This window comes from Ambystoma mexicanum, chromosome 5p (assembly GCF_040938575.1).
Source record: "Ambystoma mexicanum isolate Mex_15411 chromosome 5p, UKY_AmexF1_1, whole genome shotgun sequence".
NCBI classification, from domain to species: Eukaryota; Metazoa; Chordata; class Amphibia; order Caudata; family Ambystomatidae; genus Ambystoma; species Ambystoma mexicanum.
The window spans coordinates 755,081,622-755,103,779 of NC_090930.1; the positions used below are offsets into that span (position 1 = coordinate 755,081,622).

Genomic DNA, 22,158 nt, shown 5'->3' on the forward strand with positions numbered 1-22,158 from the left:
GAAAGTTACCAGGGGTAAGTAACTTGTTCCTCGAATGGATTGTGTCCTCCCACGTATTCCTCATCTTTGACTCCCAAACCAGTGTTTGTTTTGGTGGAGGGTGTATGAATTTTCTCAATGGGTTTTTCCAAAGCTTCCATCCAGACTGAGGGAAGAATCAAGGCAGTAATGCTTCGTGAACTTGTGTATAGTAGACCACATAGCTGCCTCACAAATGTTTTTGATAGGAACACCTCTTTGCAGAGCCAAAGAGGTAGGCATGCCCCTGGTGGAATGGGCCCTCAAGCCTTCTGGAAGAACTTTGCCCACCAGCCTGTAGCATTTTAAAATTGCCAGAATGGTCCATCTGGATAAGGACTGCTTTGTCACAGCCTGACCCAGTCTGTGACCTGTATAGCCTATAAAAAGCTGTTCATCTATACGAAGTTTGGACAATCTAGAGATGTAGAAGCTTAGAGCTCTATGTGGATTTAATCTATGTAACCTCTCTTCCTCCTTGCCAGGATGAGGTGGAGGGTAGAAAGTGGGTAAAACAATATTCTGTCCTACATGAAAATCGGAAATGATCTTAGGCAAAAATAAAGGCTTAACCCTCAGAAAGACCTTGTCCTTGTAGCTGTTAGGAAAGATTTCCATTATATGTGTAATTTACCCTCCAGTTGTGTACCCCCAAACGTTGTGTTTTGTTTGAACACCATAGTCTGACTTTGCCAGAGGAGTACAGCCTTCAGCTGCACTCTTCTGTGCTTTTCGCTCACTTTTTTATGGGGAAACTGACATGCCCTTAAAGACAGTCAGTACTGGGAGACGTTGTTTCTCTTAGTCCTTGCTAATGTTGCATCTTTTCTGCAACTTGTTACAAGTGCACGTTGTACCTTGCAGTACAGTGCCCTTGGGTACTATAGTCAATTTCAAGGGCCATAGACCCTCTCAAAGGGATTTATTTGTAGAAGTGAAGATGTGCCTTGGACAGGGCTCGAGCCATCTTCTTTTTGTATATTTTTAACCCTTTCTTGCCATGCAAACTGCATTAACCGTGTTTGGCACAAATAGGTGGCCTGGCTCCAAAATGGCCATGCCACAAGGTTCTTTGTCCTGTCCTTTGGCCATCTTGCTCCTTCCCCCTTCCCCAGGTCAAGTCGGGTCATTCCTTATTTGGGCATGCATTTTCCCATGAGGCGGCCAACTTTCACCGGCTTCTGCATGCCTTGTGTGCGCACCCCAGGATGTGGGCTGGACTGTCTAGTTCAAATACACATCCTGGGTGCCAGAGAGTCTGGTGTGCTCTGAATGCGTGGGACCACCGTGGTCCGTGATTGGTCCACGTATGGTGTGCTGTATGTGAGCATATCTTCCATTGGGTCCTCTTTGTTTTGGCACGAAGGAGATTCTGGATAAGAGAAGGCCCCTAACAGCCATACCATTTCGGCCCCTAACAGCCCTACCATTTCGATCTCTGGAGTTCTCACTGAACGACGAAGGATAGGATCCAAGTATCCTGAAATGAAGAAGTCGAGGAGCTGCTGGTGCCTCGCTGGAAGGTTCGGCACCCTGTTGTCCCGCTGGTCCCCTCTGCATCTGATCGAACTAGGTGGTCTGTGAAGACGTCTCGACCCATTGGAATAGCGGGATCAACTATTCTCTGCACCTTCATCAAACCCTGCAAGTAAGCCTTCTCAGAAGTGTCCCTGGGCCAACCAGTGGGCTGACCAGCTTGTGTAAGACCTTTGCTATGTCTCCGCCACCGTTTCGAGGAGGCCCCCGAAACTTGGTATCCCGTATGCTGTGTTCACGGCACTCTCACACCGAATTTCATACACTTGGCGTTCCCTGGTCTAGAGTAAAGAGAGCCCGAACCGGAGTACACGCTTTTACCGTGTCACCCAGCTGAGGTGACAAACTTTGCAGGTGCGCTGCCTTTGTGCCCCTCTTGTCCCTGATGCCTGCTACTGTGAAACTAGCCTGATACATCCACCAGGAACGAATAAATCCCCACTGTCCCATTTGGGAATCAACGCTGTAGCTTCGCTGCAAAAGCGCAGAAATTGCCGCATTCGAACCTGCAACCAAGTGTACTCGACTGCTGAAGTTTGGTCTGTAGTGCGCCAAGGGGCGGTGAGTACTAACGACCCTTACCGGTGGACCCTAGCGCATCCATCCATTTATTACGCACGGGTGGCCCCTGAGGGCCCCTCTCCTTTCCACTGCTAGTGCAACCTAGTGAACTATTCCCATCTCTTGGAATTTGCTCTGCCCTTTTGGGGAGACCCTCCTTGAATAGTGGGAACTTATTCTGCATCACCTCACCTGCCTTCCTGAGCTGCTACAGACCCTACAAGAGACCCCGGTTTGCCCATCTGCACTACCGCATGCTCCACATTTGAGCAATAGGCTCCTCTCATCGTAGGGATTGGACGGCCTTTCAGTTAGGTTTGTGTTGGCTGCAGAACTGCCTAAAGACTGTTTGCACTACCTGCTTCCTTCCCTTTTCTAGGTTGTGGACCCATTTCATGCATTACACCATTCGGCCACTTGGTCTTGTATATATGTATTTTGGTGGGGTTGTATTGGTTTATTAGTGTTACTGTGTGTTGAAGTTCAAAGGCCTTGAATAAATGTATTGTATTTTTAGTATATACACCTGACTGGGAGTAATTTGTAAGTGTCCTTTACTCTGTGTGCTCATTTGAGGTCTTTCAGTCACCCTCGCCCCTCCTGAGACCTAGTCTTGACTGCCGCCAATGCAATCTTGACTGGTCTGGCTTGTCCAGAAGGTTATCCTGTTCCAAGAAACTAGGCTGGCTTTCTGAACCTCTGCCCACCAGGTCAGAGTTCAGAAATCCATCTTAACAGTGGCAAATTGTAAAGGTTGGTTTACATGATAGTGCCTGCAATTCACTCACTCTACGGGCTGAAGTCAGTGCTACCAACAAAAGGGACCTTAATGGACATGAATGTAGAGGTTCAAATGGTGAACACGTAAGACATTTTATCACAAGATAAAGGTCCCAAACTGGAACCTGGAAAGGAGATCGGGGGTGGCGGGGCACATTGGTGAGTCCCTTTTAGAAATTGTGTTACCAGTGGGATCATAAAATATGAAGATTCCTCAGACAAGTGCTTAAAGATGGATAGCGCCACCAAATAGCCTTTAGTTGTTCCAACCTGAAGCCCCAGATTGGCTGGGTACAGTAGAAAAGAGAACATCTCTGGTATTTTGCATAGTAAAGGGTATATTCTTGTCCTTGCACCAGCTGCAGAATTTGTTCCAACGGCAATGGTACAAAGACTTCTTTGCTAACCTTCTGGCTGAAACTAAAATCTCAATTACGTCATCCGGGCAGTCCCAATCCTTGTATCTCAGCCTCTCAGAAACCATATGGAGGCTGAGAGTCTTGTCCTCTGGATGGAGAACCAGACTCTCCTCTTGTGAGAGAAGGTCCTCTCCTTGTGGAATATGTATTAGAGGGCAGATGGACATGTCCAGAAGGTCTGGGTACCACGTTCTCCTGGCCCAATTTGGGGCAACGAGGATCATGCGTTTCCCGAACCTTTTCAACCTCCTGATCACGTAAGGAATGACGGGAACTGGAGGAAACGCGTACAGGAGTGGAAACCTTCAGACCACCACAAACGCATCTCCTAGATCTCCTCTTGGAGGAAATTACCTGGAACAGTACAGTGCGCACTTCAGTTGACACTGTCGGGAACAGATCCACTTGAGGGGTTCCCAAAGGGTGAAGATCTCTTGAAGGACTCATGGGAGACTGTGCTCTGCCTACTCAGAGCATCCACCATTGTGTTCTCCTCTCTGGCTAGGTGAACTGCTGATCAGGAAATTCCTTCTTGAATTGCCCAGTACCAGAGCTGCATTGACTCTTTGCACAGTGGTAGTGACCCTACACCACCTCTCTTGTGGAGGTATTACATAGCCACTGTGTTTTACATCATTATCAGGATATTCTTTCCTTGTACAGATGGCAGAAAATCTTGCAGCGCAGGTCTGATTGCCCTCAGCTCCAAAAGATTGATGTGTAGTTTGGAGTCTGATGGAGACCAACGACCGCTGATTGTCAGATCGTTGGCGTGGGCTCCCCACCCTGTGAGTGAGGCGTCTGTCACTACTGTTATCTCTGGCCATGATTGCCAAAAAGGTTCTCCCTTTAGAATGTTGTCCTTGCAGGCCCACCACAGGAGATCCTGTGTGACCCTGCTTCGAATCTGAAGTAGGTCTGACATGTTGCCCGAGAATTGTGACCTGAGAGCCCATTGAAGGGATCTCATCCTCAGGAAAGCCTATGGCACCAGAAAAATGCAGGATGCCATTATGCAGAGCAACCTCAAAAAGTTGAAGGCAGGGGGGGCGCTGTTGCGCCGAAGCAAGATGGCCACCTAACAGCCGAGCTCCGGGCTGAGAGAGCGTATAAACCTTGGAAAGGATCCCCTAAATACAGCTATCCTGCTCTACACTAACGGAGCCCCATTTAGAACGCTTCCGCTGCAGTCCTGCAGACTTTTGGACCCATCCGCCCTCTGGGGACCACGCTGCAGCTCTCTGCTCTTGCCGGCACTGTGTGTGCTTGGCCGCTCCGCACCTTGGCTCCAGCAGCTGCGGCTCCCCCTCCCACCTGAGCACGTGGCGCTGCGCGCCGCTGTGGCGGAGGGGCGCCAGAGCCCTCTTCGGCGACCTGGGCCTGCCGGCTTGTGGGGTCGCCCTGCGCTCCATCTACCGGCTTCTCCTTCCAGAGGGCCCCACATATCCTGCCAGATCCTGCTTGAGGTGCCGGACACTCTCGCTGCCCTGTCTCGCACTGTGGAGGGCGCCGACATCACCACGGACCCTCACCGCTCCACAACACTCGCCTGTCCCTCCTCCGCTGCCCCCCTTCTACGGAGCACAAGTCGTAGGCCACAACAAGGTAGGGGGGTGCAGGGGTGGGGGAGTCTGGATCACCTGGCTCTGATTGAGCCTGCGACCATCTTTCCACGCTTGGGGTGCCGGATTCTCCCGCTGCCCTGTCCTGCGCCGCGTAGGGCGGGGACATCACCGCGGATCCACGCGGCTCCACCTCACTTGCCTGTCCTTCCTCGGCCGCCCCCCTCCTACGGAGCATAAATCATGGGCCACGACAAGGTTGGGGGTGCGGGGGTGTGGGGGCTGTTTGGATCAACAGGCTCCCCCGGACCTGGCAGCCGCCATCGGCCCAACACGTGGCTCAATAGACACTGCAACCTGATCCGGTCGGCCCGGTGCCACGGACACTATTCTCCTGGTCGTTGCTCCCCCCCCTGGGGTCTATGAGGATGCACGCAGCGGCCTGACCATGCAACACAACACTGTTGCCTCTGGGGATTCCAATCCACCCCTCTGGTTCTTGACTTGTTCTGTGGCCCCGCCGCCCCACTCTGCTGCATCACGTCAGTAGCTAATACCTACTACATACCTACATCATGGGAGCAACGCGCATCGTGCCTCCCTGGGTTTCCGGAGCTGCGCCGGTTGCGGGTGCTGGCTCCGTGGGACCCTGCGCCCACGGGGGGCGGATGTTCAGCCCGCCGGAGTGACTCCGCACCCCCTCAAACTGCACTAACCACCTGGACAGCACCTGCTATCTCCGCCTGGAAACGACCTCTCTACCCTACTCGCTGGAGCCAACGCTGCTTATAGCTTCCCAAGGAGCTACATCACCTACACTTGTTGCCTCACAGGACCTCGCCCCAGGGGCCCCTACTGCCCTTGCCCCGAGTGTCTGTTGTCCCCCATGGAACCTCTCTAATTACGCTGCTCTTGAAGACATTAGACCCACAGTGCTGGGATAACATACAAACCTTGCGGATACATTGGTGCCTTAGAGTGCTGGTGGTCGCTATACAGACGTTGTTTCAGCCGAGGTCTACCATCACCCTCCTGGCGCCCCCCCTCCCGGGCAGTCATCACCTTGAAACCCGCTTCCCTTGATCGATGGCGCCCTCTGCGATCTTAGGTGCCCTACACTCACTGGTACTATGACGAAGGGCTGGGAAGAAACGGAGCTCGTTAAACATGCTTGCCAAGACACCGTCCAGACCGCCCCCCGAACTCCCTGAGGACACACCTACCGTCTCTACACCCTCGACCTCCGAAGACTCGCAGAAGATGCTGGAGTACATGCGTGAAGGATTAACCACGCTGCATACTAAATTGGACGACATGAATGGTACCATCTCCTCCATAAAAGCCCATATTGAAAGAACGGACAACCGAGTCGCCGGGGTCGAAACTAGGGTCGGTGCAGCTGAGGACGAGCTTGGTGTGCTTCGGGCTGCAGTCTCCACACTCGCCAGTCGAGTCTCAACAGTGGAAAAGAAGAACGACGACCTCGAATCCCGCTCCAGACGGAATAACCTACGCATTGTTGGCGTCCCCGAGGACAACATCAAGGAGCCCATGGAGGACTATGTGGAGCGTATCCTATTAACACTCCTGGATACACCGAAACTTTCCGCACAGTTTGCTGTTGAAAGGGCCCACCGATCTTAAACTGCAAAGCCCAGGCCGGGGGCGCCCGCTCGTCCCATTATAGCCAGAATCCTGAATTTCCAGGACCGTGATGCCCTCCTACGTGCGGCTAGGGCCAAGGGGGAACTATATTTGGGTTCGGCGAGGATGCATCTCTACCCTGATTTCTCTGTCGATGTGCAACAGGAGCGCAAAACCTTCCTGGATGTTGAAAAGAGACTTTGTGTCCTAGGAGTCAAATACTCCTTGCTCTTCCCTGCAAAGTTGAGGATCGAACACTCGAATCAAACGCACTTCTTCACTATCCCAGAAGAGGCATCGAAATTTATAGATTAACACTTTCCCGGTTGCCTCCCCTCTTGTCGCTACAGAGGCAAAGCTCATGATGGGCTTGCTCACGCCTATGCCATATGTGTATTCGTCGTTGGCGAGACCTCATATGACATCTACACCCCAATTGTAATGTTTTGGTTGCTAGTTCTGCTTTTGTTGATCCATTGTTCCTTTGCAATGTGGCTTTATCCGTTGCACAGACTCATAGCATTTAGAATGGTTCGATGCTTAGTTGCAATCCCAGTCTGGAAGCTACCCTACAGCTGTCCCCAGACACCCTGGCGATTCCTCACTGTGATCCTGGATTGTCCCGAGCCACTCTGGGCCTATAATATGTTCTTGTATTGATGCTCTGGGGTCCACAGTTTAAAGCTCCTTGTTTTCAGCTGCCCTCTTTCTCCTGGACCGTTGCCCTATGCGCCCTTGCTCTGCACTGAACACTTTGGTTAAATGTTGCTGTATTGTACAATCTCCTCACGCTCTCCCCAGTCTGGCGCGCCATCGCTGGGCTAACTAACAGCCCCCCAGGCATAGACGCCACGTGAATTGTTGTTGTTATGGGTTAGTTTGGGTGTCGTCCCTCTAATTGGGGGAGGGATGTGGGTGGGGGAGGAGGAGGGGATGTTATAGTTAAAAGTGTTGACGACCGCTGGTGGTGCCCCATGTGCTACAGCAGTACATCATGAATACATTGACGGGGATCCGCTTACACCCAGCACGACGGTCTCCCTTTTCTTTAGTAGCCTCTGCCCGGAGGTCCAAGCGACGCCACTACACAGATGGCGAATAGTGATCTAACATTTATGAGCTGGAACGTCAGTGGCTTGGGCAATTACAAAAAGATGCGGCAGATACAACTTCATTCTGAACCCCATGGAGTCAAAATTCTGTGCTTACAAGAAACCCATGCTCGCTCTGAACAATGTGAACGATTCGCTAAACAGAGGGGTCCCCAGAGGTATTACACTAACTATTCCACGCAAAGCCGCGGCACGCTCACTTTAGTTCACAAAAGCCAGAAATTTGTATGTAGCCACTATATATAGTATAAACCCGCTGGGCAGATTTGTATTGACCGTCGGCTCACTGCAACACCAGGAGGTAGCCATCCTGAACATCTACAGCCCGAATGTTGACGATCCCGACTTCTATCTACACCTGGCCTCGGTCCTAGAGGGCTACCCCCTAATCGCGTTCATATGGGGAGGTGACTTTAATACAATATTGGATGTCACCCTGGACAGGTCGGGCTCGCGACCTCGCCAACTCACTAAAGCAGCCTATACCATCCTCACTACGCTCCCTAGACTGTCATTAGTAGATGCCTGGCGACTAATGCATCCCGACTCCCGCACGTACTCCTTTTACTCCTCAGTCCACGATTCCCACTCTAGAATAGACCAGTGGCTCATAACCGGCATACTAGTCGGGTCCCTATCCCACCAGGCGATCCTTCCCAGAACATTGTCAGACCATTCACCAGTACTTATCTCGCTGAACTGGGGTCCGTACGCCGAAAGGACGAGACAATGGAGGATGAGTCCCCGTGCACTTCTGGATCAGGTCTTTGCTACCGACCTTGAATCCTCCATTGAAGAGTTTTTCGAGATTAATACAGACTGTGACAACACAAGCCATGCTTTGGGAGTCCTTTAAAGCTTATGTGAGAGGACGCAATTTCCAAGGGATGTGGCATCCTAAAGGGCATCCGAGCAGATATCTCCGTTAGTGAATCAACCCTAGCTAACCTTGAAGCCCAATATGCTCAAGGCCACTCCCCGACTACTCTGTCAACACTAGGCTCGGAACTGGATAGGTTTCACTGCCTTGCGGAACGAGAGATCAAATTCCTAGACTCCCCCCCCACTCAGTAAGGAAATATGGGGAAGGGGAGCGCCCTGGCCGTATGCTATCAAGGCTGCTCCGTCGTGAGTTCGGATCCCCCAATATTCCAGCTATAGTGAGGTCTGACGGCTCACTGGCCACTTCCCCACAGGACATCAACTCTGAATTTCTATCGTTTTACACTTCCCTGTACTCCGAAGTTGATGGCCCCCCCCTATACCAGAAATGGACTCCTATCTAGATTGTCTTCCTCTCTCAGTCCTGTCCGAGGAGGCTGGCATCTCTCTGGAGCGCCCCATTACTACCGATGAGTTCACTGAAGCCATTGAATCGTTGGCATCGGGTAAAGCCCCCGGCCCGGATGAGCTCCCCATGGAATTTTATAAGCAATACAAAACACTCCTGGTCCCGCACCTGCTGACTCTATGGGAAGAGTTGTGTGAAAGGGGTATACTTCCTCCCTCCCTTCGCGAGGCTTTGATAAAAGTGCTCCTCAAACCAGGCAAACGCCCCACCCAATGTGGCTCATACCATCCCCTCTCACTGATTAACAGCGATGTTAAAATATACGCTAAACTTCTGGCCAACTGCTTAGCCCCGTTCATGCCCCATATCATCCACCGTGATCAGGCAGGATTTGTCCCTGGTAGATCCACATCCCTAAATTTAAGGAGGCTCTTCAATGTGATCAGCAGAGTCAACCCAACCACACAGGCGGTGGCGGCCACCCTAGACATGCAGAAGGCATTTGACTCGGTGTCGTGGAAATATCTCTGGCGTGTCCTTGAGAAATGTAAATTTGGTCCTAACTTCCGCACCTGGGTTCAGCTACTCTACACCGCCCCTTCAGCTAGAGTTCGCACAGAGTATAGGTGCTCCACTTCCTTCCAGATATCCAGAGGGACGCGACAGGGATGCCCTTTTTCCCCGCTAATCTTTGCCATTGCCATTGAACCCTTCGCCAACATGATTCGTCAGTCACACTCTCATAGGGGACTGCGCACAGCAGGCCAATCCGATATAGTTTCCCTCTATGCGGATGACACTCTCTTGTACATCCGTTCCCCGGAAACCAACCTTCCCCCCCACCCCCCCTCATCCTTGCGGATGTTACCCGATTTGGAGACCTCTCTGGGTTGAAGGTTAACTGTTCCAAATCTGAGTTATTCCCACTCACAGACTCCACGCAACCCCCCCCCTTGGACTTGGGAGGTCTCAATCTAGCATCACTTACCTGGGGGGGGTGGTATCTCGGCATACATCGCAGCTACGTGAGGATAATTACCAGAATTATCTGACAAACCTGGCCAGAAAAACTTCCAGCTGGACTCACCATTTCACTAGCAGGCAGGATTGGAATACTTAAAATGGTAGTATTACCTCAACTTCTTTATCGCTTCACCAATCCGCCCATATGGCCAGGCGACGCATTCTTCAAATCACTACGACATATCAGTAACACCTTCCTCTGGCACTATGGCGCAGTCCGCCTCAAACTTTCTATGCGGACCGCCCCTAAGGAATTAGGTGGGTTCAATGGCCCAGATTTCCCTAGATACTGGGTGGTAGCTCAATCTCAATTTGCCTCTTATTGGTTCAATACCACCGACCCTCCCCCACATGTTCGATTGGAGAAACTGACAGTTTCTGACCGGGTGATTGGCTCCCTTATCCTTAAACCCATACATCCTGACCCTGACTCTGCGGACCCCGTAGCTAGTACATCCTTGGCGTTAGCCAAGCTGTGGACTATGGTTGACACACCACACCCATTCCACGGGGACCTGCCGTTATGGAACTTCTTCCCTGATGTCCCATCCATACCTCAATCTGCCGCTGGGCAGACGCTGGCTTTCTGTCACTCCGCGATATATATGAGCAGGGCAACTTTGTTGAGTGGTCTGAACTCCCCCCTTCCCTCAAACGTCGGCCCACAGCGTGGCTACAGTACTCCTCTCTTCGGAGGAACCTCAAATCCAGATACCCCGATTTCCCCACACTACCACCTGATGATCCCATAGTTGCGGAACTCTGTTCCTAATCCTCCTTCAAAGGCAAGGTATCAGGACTTTATTCCCAATTGCATGCTAGGGCAGCCCCACCGTTCGCTAAGTTGAAACGCAGTTGGAAGGAGGACCTTGAAGTGGAAATCGACGAAAGGTGGTCCCGGATGTGTGCTCGCACCCACGATGTGTCTTGCAACTCGAAATTGAAACTAATGCAATTTAAAGTGCTGCACAGGTATCATCATACACCTAAGAGACTACATCGTATGTTTAGTGACTCTCCCTCCAACTGCCCCAGATGCGGCACTGATCAAGCAACTTGCATTCATATGCTATGGCACTGCCCTTACCTTACCCAATTCTGGTCTGATATCTGTTCCACGTTATCGGATATATTAGAGCACACTATCGCCCCCACCCCACTGCATTGTCTCTTCCATGACCTTCCCCAGTTGGGGCGCGATTCGAAGAAACTGGCGGGTCTCTGCATGTTGTTGGCGGTCCGCTGCATACTGTTATGTTGGCTCCGGCCCAAGGCATCCACCTACACACAATGGCTTCGAACAGTTATGGGCACATGACACGGAGGAGGCCTGGTGCGCAATGCAGCACCCACATACAAGGCCAAGAGACAACTGGCGAAGGTTCTGTGATTACATGTCTGCCATGGCTTCTCCCTCAAACTCTGTTCATTCCTCTCCGGGTTATTCCTCATAATGCGACCACCCTGTGACCTATGTCTCCCTGACTCGAATGCTAATGCTCTATATGCTACCTAACCCCCCGCTCTTCCATGGATGTTCTAGGTATGCTGGTAAAGATGTATGTTTGTTATCACTGCTGGTGCCATGTGGCTCCCCCTGTTTTTCCGTGTGTTGTCAAGTCAAATAAAAAGAGTTTAAAAAAAAAAAAGTTGAAGGCCGGAAGACACTGGGCACTCTGAAACTTGGAGACGGTCTGCAGAATGTCTACAGCCCTCACCTTGGGTGGCAAGCTCTTTCGCAATGATGTATCCAGTATGGCCCGATGAATTAGAACTTTTGAGATGGTGTCATATGGGACTTGTAATTGAGGGAGAGGCCCATCTGTGAAGAGAGTGGCAGGTGACGTTGAGATGATCCAGTACACTTCTAGAACTGAAAGTAAAACCAGAAGTGTAGGGTAACAGCCACACAGTATTTAGCCCTTTCAAAGATCGTATCAGGTATTAGGACCTGCAGAATTGGAGGAGAGTTTCTCTTATTCTCTACATAGATCCGACTTAAATGTATTTTCAGTACGCAATTATCTACTTTCAAGGATGACATAATTCATCTCGATTAATTTGAGGACGGACCGCCAGTCCTAGAGATTTTGATTGCAGCATATCTAGCAAATGGACCAGACATTTTGCACTGCTAGGCAAACTACTTTTGACCATCGCCTTGAGAACGACCAATTGGTCAAAACACGTGTCCGCTGTAATAGAAATTAAACACCTTAACTATATAAACAACTTTTGGATTCTTGAATAATTTAACATTCATGGACTATGCTCTTATATAGAGTATTTGACTTAAGAGTCTCCTGTGCTGTTTTACGATATACACCTCTCATCTAATGCACTTCTATAACTGTACCTTGGTTTTAGGACGACCGTCATGTTTGCCTGCTCGCTGCATAGGAGGTATAGGGCCATGCTTTTGGTGATCTGGTTGTTGCAGTCTTCCACATGTCTTTATGCCTTCCACCTTCATTACCTATGGGGTATTACTCCTTCATGGCAATGGTTGTCTCGGATTCCCTATGCCTACAACTGTTTGAAATCGTTCATGGGCCTGGGTGGCTTCCCAGTTGGCTGGTACACACAGTGATCTCACTGCGGGACATCATTGTGATTAAACGTGTTCACTATGGGGTGGTCTAAACCGTTAAATATATGTTGTCCTATTTTTAGCCCTGTATCTCTGAATCCCTTCGCACTGGTTCTATCTGCAGGAGGTTGGGTGTCTACTGCTGGAGACTTACTGTTGCAGTACATGCTGCTGCATACTGAGTTGATTGTGTGGTCTAATTATTGGCCCTTCCATCACTCGATTTGGTATGCCTCAAAAGTAAATACTGGTATGAGGACGTGGGATATGCAGGTAATGTTTTGGATCCCTATCAGTAATCTTCATTACTCCTCTTGCTCGTCACTGTACTTACAACATACCTCAACCTCCCTTCCAGGGATGGAAGGGCCCATGATCTGCTTGTGTATGTAACTGTGGAAATGTGGGGACTAGTGGGTGGGATCTCAATACATAAAACAATGGGTTCCAGTCATGGAGGTTAGTACATCAAAAGTAAGTACTGTGATGAGGAAGAGTAGAACTGAGAGTAATGACGATTACTGTTAAGTAAACAGAGCATAATCAAGCAATTGGCTGACCCTGCCAGGCCCCAAAGTGATACAGTGCCATTCAGATTAATATTCCACCAGCCCCCCCCCCCCCCTCTCTTTGAGACCAGGCTTAGCTCCCCAAACCTTCCCTGATGGATAAGACCAAAATCGGTATCACTGTGTCAAGGATCTATGTGATCACTGCGACGGCCGAAAATGCCGACTTTTTCTTTTTTTAACCCTTTACACCACATATATATGCGGGGGAGACCCCCCACAGACCCCCATATTCATATCATAATCTTAAACCCCCCCCACATAATATATGGTGTAAGGGAGGGGTTAAAAAGAAGAAAAAAAGTCTGCATTTTCAGCCGTCGCAGTTCCCAGGTCAACATTTTTGTATGATTCCCTGTGCCAATGCTGGATATTGCTGATGCCGGTGTAGGAGCCAGAAGAGCCTGTGTAATGTACTGACATTTTGCTGTATCTGTAGCCACAAAACCTCTCCAACACACAGAGGCCAATAACCTCGTTTAGTCCTACCAATCTGGCTTCAGACCCAGATGTAGCATAGATATGGGTAGCATAAAGATGAATGACAATGCCCTTAAAACTTTGATGGCCATCCTTGCCTCCTGGTTCTACTTGACCTCTAAGCAGCATTCAACACAATAGACCACTAGACACTTGCCTACTTATCTACATAGTTGCATGGGGATCGGCGAGATCATCCTCAACTGGTTCAAACCCTAGCATGCTAATCTCTACCAGTCTGTACAAATGTATTCATCCAGATCACCAACTCTACCCAGTACCTTTGGTGTCCTGTAAGGATCCATCCTCTCCCTTGTGATCTTCAATTCTTACATAGAACTGCCCAGCAGCCTCTTAGCTCCACACAACATCCACCAAATTCTACTAAAAGGAAACAAATGTAAACGTACAGCATTGTAAGTAACTGCCACTTGATGTGAGCAGGTGCTAAATGCTATAATATATGGCATTTCATGGAGTGGTTAAAAATAGAATATGCCTATTGAGAAGATGATTACAGGGTAAGTGGCAGGAATCCTGCATGTGTACATTTGTCAAACAGTTGACAAAAATACTTAAAAAATATAAGCATACCTGTACTATATCTTGTTAGATGCAGATGTTAAATGTGTAAATAGAAATCTTGGAGAGTTTGACAGTCATTTGTTATGCAGGTGGCTGTGAGTAACATGAGACATGTACTCTTGAGAGTTCAGGAGTACATCCTCTTTTAAGGATGCCTGGCATGGAAAGGGGACATTGGTGAATTAGCCAATCCGGTTTCCTGGGTGTGGTGTGCAGGAAGACTGGGTAGCAAGAGTTATCTTTGTTGTGTGCAGTGAAGATGGTTATGGCTATGAGGAAGCAGACTGCCTGGATTGTGGGAGACTCATGGATCCATTGGCTGAACATGTATTCTGAGCACTGTGGATTGTCTGAAAATCTTGGATTTGATGAATTTCAAGTTTTGTGGTACAGAGTTCGAGGAATGAAGTGGGCGGAATTCCTCCCGTTTTGTGTGAATATGGTTACCTTAAAGCATCCGGACATCATTGTTGTGCACTGTGGAGGCAACAGTTAGCCTATGTTACTGGAATGTCATCACAATTTGCAGTGAAGGAAACATTTGGAAAGTTGATGTAACTGTTTCCACGTTCAAACATAATGTTTACACGGATCGCTTAGAGACAAATGTGGATGCGTTTGAATGTATTTTGTCCACAAATTGAGAAAGCAAGGCACAAAGTGAATAAAGTTGTATGTGCTTTTTTGCGGGATGTTGGGATGACGTCTTTCCATAATAAAAAATATGAAACTTGATATAGTCAACATTTTTCGAAGAGATGGAGTGCATCTCACTGATGTGGGCAATCAGATTTTTCTTGAAAACGTTCAAACTGCTTTGAATCATATGGATTGAAGTATTCTTTAGTAGTTGAACTAAAGAAAAGGGAAAAACAGAAAAAAAAATAGAAGCACTTTCACAAAACAGTACGCACGGATTTACATAGTATTTATATCAGACTGTAAGGACCTGGATCCAATCAGGGATCCAATAAGGGGGCAGATAGGCATTCCTCTAGGGCACCAATTCAGTGACAGCACAAAAAGAGAAGAAAGCCTACCATCCCCCTCAGTAACCCAAGACAAGCAAATGCACCAAATACATTAAACAAATACGCTTTCCCCGTGGCCCACACCTATACAGAACTCCCTTGTGCACTCTCTGCTTAAGTAGCCCTCTGCTGACCCCTCCATTCCGGCAAACTACCACCCTATCTCTATCACCCCATTCCTGGGAAAACTCTTGGAGAAGCTGGCTATCTCTCAGCTCACCCTCAACACTGAATCTTCTTGTTGCCTCCACGACCCTCAGTCTGGCTTTAGAGCATCCAGAGGCACGGAAACTGCTCTCCTGAACACCCATGAAGACCTGCTCTCAAATCCCGACACTAACACTCCCTCTGTCCTCGTTCTTCTCGGCCTCCCTCTGCCTTTGACACGGTAAACCACAAAAGCCTGGTCATACGTCTCTGTTAAACCCTGGGAATCACAGGTCAGGCTCTGGCGTGGTTAACCTCCTTCCTCTCCGACCGCCCATTCCAGATGGAACTTGGGTCCTTTCTCTCCTCTATCACTCTCTCAATCTGTGGTGTTTCCCAGGGCTCTAACCTATCCCCCAGGTTCTTCAATGTCTACATGGCTGCCTTGGCTCTCCTTTAGGTATTCTCAGCCACCTCCTCTTCCTCGCTCATATCTGACTGTCTGTCCGCAGTTCAGTCATGGTGTGCTACAAACGACCTCTGCCTCAATGCCAGTAAGACTGAGATTGTGTGCATTGGGGCGCCTGCTTCCGCTTTCCCACTCTCACTCTGGCCCGCCTCCCTTGGCCCTGCACCCACTCCCACCTGTGAGGCAAAAAATCTTGGGGTCATCTTCGACTCCACTCTCTCCTTCTTCATTCACATTTTGGACATCTCTAAGAAGTTCACTAGGAGCTGCACCTCCTCAGAGGTACTCTTCCATTTCTCATCTTCTCCCAGTGGCTCACTGCCTCCAGAGCCCTGCTTCCCTCAAGGCTGAACTACTGCAACAGCCTCTTTCTTAACCTTCCTGCCTCTGCCTTGCGCACTCTGCAACTCATCCAGAACAGAACGGCAAGACTTATCCTTGGCCTCAAGCCCAGGGACTGCATCTCTCGGGCGCTGAAATCCCTCCACTGGCTCCCTTTGGCTACATTGATCAAGTTTAAGACCCTCTGCATTGTCCACAAGGTTTTCTGGTGCCTGGCACCTACCTATCTGAAACGATGCCTACCTAAATACTTTCCCTCTGCTCCTATACCTCCAATCTTTTGTGAGTGAGCCGGTTCTCCAAGCAAAGATTTGCAGGGAGATCTTTATCTTCAGCAGGGGTCTCCCTCTAGAATAGCCTTCCAGCCACCCTGCGTCTTGAGCCTGATCTCCTTAAATTCCAGAAACTCCTTAAAACATTCCTCTTCTCCTCCTTCTCTCTCCCAATACCCTGCTCTCTACTCTTTTCCCTCCCTCCCCCATTGTTTCCGTACAGCTTATTGACCGGTTGCCTGGTGTACATCAGGGTCTCGCAGGTCCCAGGCACCCCCGCCAGTCCTCTCGCATTTGCCTCCGGGCCTTATACTTCACCTTATCATCACTGCACTTGGTCAGTGACCCAAGAGAGTGGAATCTCTCTGCACTTACCCAACCACTACCGACTGAGCGCACTTGGACCCCCCAGTCTCCCCTGCACTTGTCCCCCCCCTCCCCACCTGTAAGAGTCTGTGCAATAGCGCAATCCGAACGTACCATGCCTGAAGATTGTCTATTCTTGTTTACCCTGTCTTTCCTCCCTGCACAGCGGCGCCTTAAGGCACTTGGAAAAACTGCAGCATTGTCAACAGACATATTTCCGGTTACCTCTATTGTTAAATGTGTTATGTGCACTTACTCTTCCTGTACAGACTACTATCGTCTCAGAATTTCAAGGGCTCTGAACGACTGCTGATTTTCCCCTTGTTCCCTCCCTCCTGAGCGCTTTGAAACACTTGCTTTGTGTATAGGCGCTTTACAAATAAACATTACCATACCATGAGATAGTCGCTGTGTCTTTCTTCAGCGAGTCTGTCCCAGCAGCAAAGGATATCGCACACCATGATCTAGAAGCCTGATGGCCGCAGTATAAGGACTTGAGCACTTTCCCCAAATAGGGAAAAAAGAGAATACAGACTAGTGAACCCAAAACCAACAAATGCTCCAAATAAAAACTGCTCCAAATTAATGGGCCAACTAAGCTTTCCCTATGTGCCAATAGCTTTACTTCATTTATGGTAGTGTGTTAATTCATGGCGCTGCTGGTCATTAGTACATGAATCGATCTGCCTTCTATTAGTTCTATACATGGTCTGAAATTGAGGGGAGCTGGCAGCTATATAGCCCCTGCTTGTAGACTAGAAGAGCCCAGTTAGCAGGACGCCAACAGCTACCAGGAGCTACATTTGGCTCCTCAGAGCGCTGTGCATTTGGGACAATCTATAAGTAAACATTGGGACACATTTGGGACATTTAGAGCATAAGGGGTCATAGATAATGGACAAAATGATAGGTCTGCATCTTATGTGAAAGTTAGATTAGCGCAACGCTATGCATTGCTCTTCGCTCCCTTTGGTAGCGTCTGGTCACTGGTTAATGCTGGATACGCATGAGGTGTTTTTAGCTCCTGCTTATCTAATCTTAACTTCGATCCCGGTATTTATATATATTTTATTTAATTTAATTCGAATAGCATTTAACAGTATAATAACCTCCTGAAAATTACAATAGAGCCAAATGCCACATCCCCATTTTCTGTTCAGTAAAACACATCATTTTTATAGTGAAACCCAGCAAAGGCTTGCAAGGGCATCAAACGGAAAAAGGCACAGACCGCAACAGAAGTCGAACAGTAATATGAAACAGAGGTCGTTCAAATTCATACATGGCACAATCCTAAAATTATGGCAGTTACAACTTTACACATACAGCCTTAAACTCTGATCAGATTTCCTAATAAAGCTTCTCAAAATTAATTTCTTGGCTACAATCAATGCTCGAAGTAACAATTTTTATTGGTTAAAATGAAGTGCACGATTCTCTGGAATAATAAATGAGACGCCCAAAGCAGGCACCGCCACGTATTCTGAACCACAAGTACATTTTTTTAAATGCATTTGTAATAAACTGCACCGTCAAAGTTGCATACAAGTTTTTTGTCAACCATACACCTTCTACTTCTAGTCTTTGTTTCCACAAATGAAAGATCTCTTGCACCAGGAGCTAGCATTGGAGGGTGATTTCATTGAGCTTTTATTGTACGAAATTCAATAGCACCCCTTGTGCAGAGTAAGGATATTGCATGCAGTATTGCAAGTAGTTCTGTGACCTTACAAGGGAACTCTGCCTATGTGCCTCTATGTGGTCACATAAATTAGTGGCATGCAATATTCTTATAAAATATGGTTAAAAGTACTTTTCCCGATATATATTAGCTTAATTTGTTTTTAGTCTTCATTTTTACATATTTTAATGGCTGTAGCTGAAGGGGACAGTGTGATTTTAAAGGGCGATTAATGCTTAATACATTTTATGGATTCGGATATTAAATGATTCTTTTTTTCAGAACACTGTGCTGCAATGTTCATCACGACTGATATGGGGGCTTTGGAACATAGAACATTTTAAATTGCTGCTACCAAATAAGGAAGAACTGTGAACTCTGCAAATAACTCTTTGATTGAAAACGGAACTCTATTGACTGATTTGTTCCTATTTTTGGCTCACTGTACCACATTTTATATTGTCTTCAGAAATAAGTGATTCCTCCACTGTTAAAATGGCATTCCAGTTTAACTTTGCTGTGGATGCAGATGGGGAAAACCTGCTGAATGCATTCAGTGAAGTAGACGTGGGTGAGATGTCTACTGTGCGGGACATCAAAGAAGACACTTCAAAGTGCAGAAATATTTCACCAGGAAAATGTGACATGAAGCAGAATTTGTTACATATAAATAAGGATGAGCCAGAATTTTCTACATTTGACCATGTTGACGAAAGCAAGAATCTGGCACCCACAGACAAACAGGCATTCAGCAATGTTGCCAGGGAACACTGTATCCCAGAAGATGTCAGCAGAGTGCTGGAGAATAAAGTGGTGGAATCACTTCCTGCGCTGCAATTTGTGAATATATCAGTGGTCGAAAGCATTGCATCGAATAGTGGGGATCATGCCGAAGACATAGTTTCCAGGACCATTTCCTCCCACTCTGACCTAATTTCTGGCATTTATGAAGGTGGGCTAAAGATCTGGGAATGCACCTTTGATCTTATGGGTTATTTGGATGATAGTGGCATTGAATTGGTGGACAAAAGCGTTCTGGATCTTGGCTGTGGTGCTGGGTTGCTGGGAGTGGTTGCACTGAAATTAAAAGCAAGCCCAGTTCATTTCCAAGACTATAACAGCACAGTCATAGATGAGGTCACTCTGCCAAATGTAGTGGTAAACTGTGTTCGGGATGCTGAAGAAGGGAATCTGATTGATTCTAATGAACCAGGCTTAAAAAGGTGCAAGAAATCGCAAGCAAATCATGGGAAGTTGTCCAGCTGCAGATTCTTTTCAGGGGAATGGTCCCAGTTTACACAACTTCTACAGAATGAAATCCCGCCTGCAAAATATGATCTCATTCTCACATCTGAGACAATCTACAACCCTGATTATTATTGTGCTTTGCATGACGCGCTTTCAAATTTATTAAGGGATAATGGACTTGTGCTTTTGGCAAGTAAGGCTCACTACTTTGGAGTAGGAGGGGGTGTTCTTCTCTTTGAGGAATTTGTCAAAGAGCGAAATGTCTTCAAAATTAGAACTGTCAAACTGATAGACGAAGGGCTTCAGAGAGTTATTCTTGAGTTGTCCTTTAAGAATGCATGTTAATGATCGAAAGTAGACCATACCACTCACCAAATAAACTGAAAACACTTTGTGCATCAAACCTTATACAATAGAGTAAATATTTTGATTGGTCTTCTTTATGTGCAGTACTGATTCGTTTTAAAGAGGCTGAACAGTTTTCAAAAATAACCTTTGTATTTCTAACGAGTACCTTCCTCCCACATATTATGGTTATTTAAACAGCCACCTGCAGGTGTTGAATTGATGTCAGACTGTCACAGTGAACGCACAACAGATTCTCGAGTGCCAGGACATTGCAGTTATATAGGCAGCTGCCTGTGCCCACTTAACTCTGCCCTGCCTTTATGTGTGCTGCACACACTGTTGCTAGTACTTGCCATGCTTATCTCAGTGATTACCAATAATTCAGGTATTTTTTTTTTTTTTTTTTTTTAACCTGTTTAAGGTTTTTTACAAATCTGTGCTGTAGTGAACTGTGTTCGTACTACTTCTAAGAAGTTAGACCAGGACTTAAGACACCACTCTCGAATTTCCTACCAGGACTTAAGACACCACTCTCGAATTTCCTAGTTTTGTGTCCTGCAAGACCATGCTTCTTAAGGCCATCCAGGAGAATGTGGCGAAGAATTTCACTGTGCTCTGCAAACCAGTTAAAGTAACATTTTGCTTCACTACCCCACCCTCACCCATAGGCATGAATCGGACTCTCCACAATGCTATGCCATGAAGCAGAGATTTATAACTCTGATTCGGAATGCAAAGAAATCATACAGGCTAATGCCAATAGTTACAGCCAATGTTGGCTATTTTTAAAAATGCTCTATTTTACCGTCAGTGGCATGCCAATTTTGATGTTGGGGCCAGGTGACCAAGATGACGCGGGAGGACCTTGATGGGCCCAGCTGGAGCAGGCTGTCAATACATCTGTTCACTCTGCAATCTGTTAACTTAAACTGACCAAGTTGACAAGCTTTGATCTGTTTTTAGAAATTGGTTTACACAATCTCAGTCTCCAAACAGTAAAGAACCGGGGAACAGCAAATGGCACTGGACCAGCAACGTGTTCAGTCTTCCAAGGGAAGATGTTCAGTTTGTAACCAGTCTTCAGTCAGGGTTACTTGTCACAAGTAGAGGCTTAGAAACTGAAACCAAGAATAAGAGAGAGAAAAGGATAAATAATTGGAAATGGAAACTGTCAAATAATTGGTGTTGGCAAAGAAAAAACGTCGAGGGACTCTTGAATGTGCAGGCAGTTCAGAGCAAGTACCAATTCAAAAATTACCAACACCATGTATTGCGTTAGGAAGAACAGGATAGGTACGCTAGCAGTACAGTTATGGGGCAATGGTTCATTTCTGTTCTTAAGTGCCAATATTATTTCGGATGGTTGCCTGACAATGTTTCCCTGGTCCGCTTGCTCCATATTCGTCCTCTGTAAACTACCCTGTGCTTGCAATTACCTCCCTTTATCTCCAAAGAGGTAGCTCTGTCAGCAGCAAAGCAGCGAAATCTCTTCTTTTTCACATGCATGCGTGGCAATCTTGTTTCTTTTCCCCTGCTCCTTTCCTTAACTCCCTGATTTGTTTTTTCTGTGGACCTTCCCTTCTACCAGGGATAAGCTTGTAATATGTGAGTTGTTACATCAAACGGCAGGTTGTAGAGGACTGATGAATCAAACTGGCAGATTGCAGAAGACTGGTGAGTTCATGGGAAGTACAGCAGCCACATCCTTGCCATGGGGTAAGAACTACGTTTCTGTCTTCGGGGGTAGATAAGGATGCTGGTCTATTGAGTTATTGCAATCCCGTCCCAACAATGCTGACATTGCTCTGCCATCAGGTCGTTCCACTATGAACTCCCTTTAATGAAAAAGACTTTGTGGATCTTAAACCTAGGGATTTTGAGCAGGAAGTGATGTGATCCATCACTCTCAGCATATTGCTTCAGATCTCTGGGTTCGTGAGAATAGTTTTGATTTAGTAGTGCTGCATCTTCTACCTGTAAACAGAATGGCATCCTGATTCAAGCAGTTGCATAACGTCTCCACAAAGTTGCTATACAACAGGCTACCCTTGAAAAGCTCTGGTAGGGATGGTACTCAAGATCTC

General features: G+C 47.6%; 1 protein-coding gene across 2 annotated transcripts in view; it reads left to right on the forward strand.

Annotated features, from left to right (window-relative positions):
• LOC138481179 (histidine protein methyltransferase 1 homolog) overlaps positions 1-20,129 on the forward strand; it is a 53,528-nt gene extending 33,399 nt beyond the window's left edge. For both annotated transcript variants that reach the window (XM_069613145.1, XM_069613144.1), the window contains exon 2: positions 18,761-20,129. In XM_069613145.1, the coding sequence (XP_069469246.1) occupies positions 18,974-20,071 (1,098 nt within the window). In that variant the 5' untranslated portion in view covers positions 18,761-18,973 and the 3' untranslated portion in view covers positions 20,072-20,129. The remainder of the gene's footprint in view (positions 1-18,760) is intronic.
• The last annotated feature ends 2,029 nt before the right edge of the window (positions 20,130-22,158 follow it).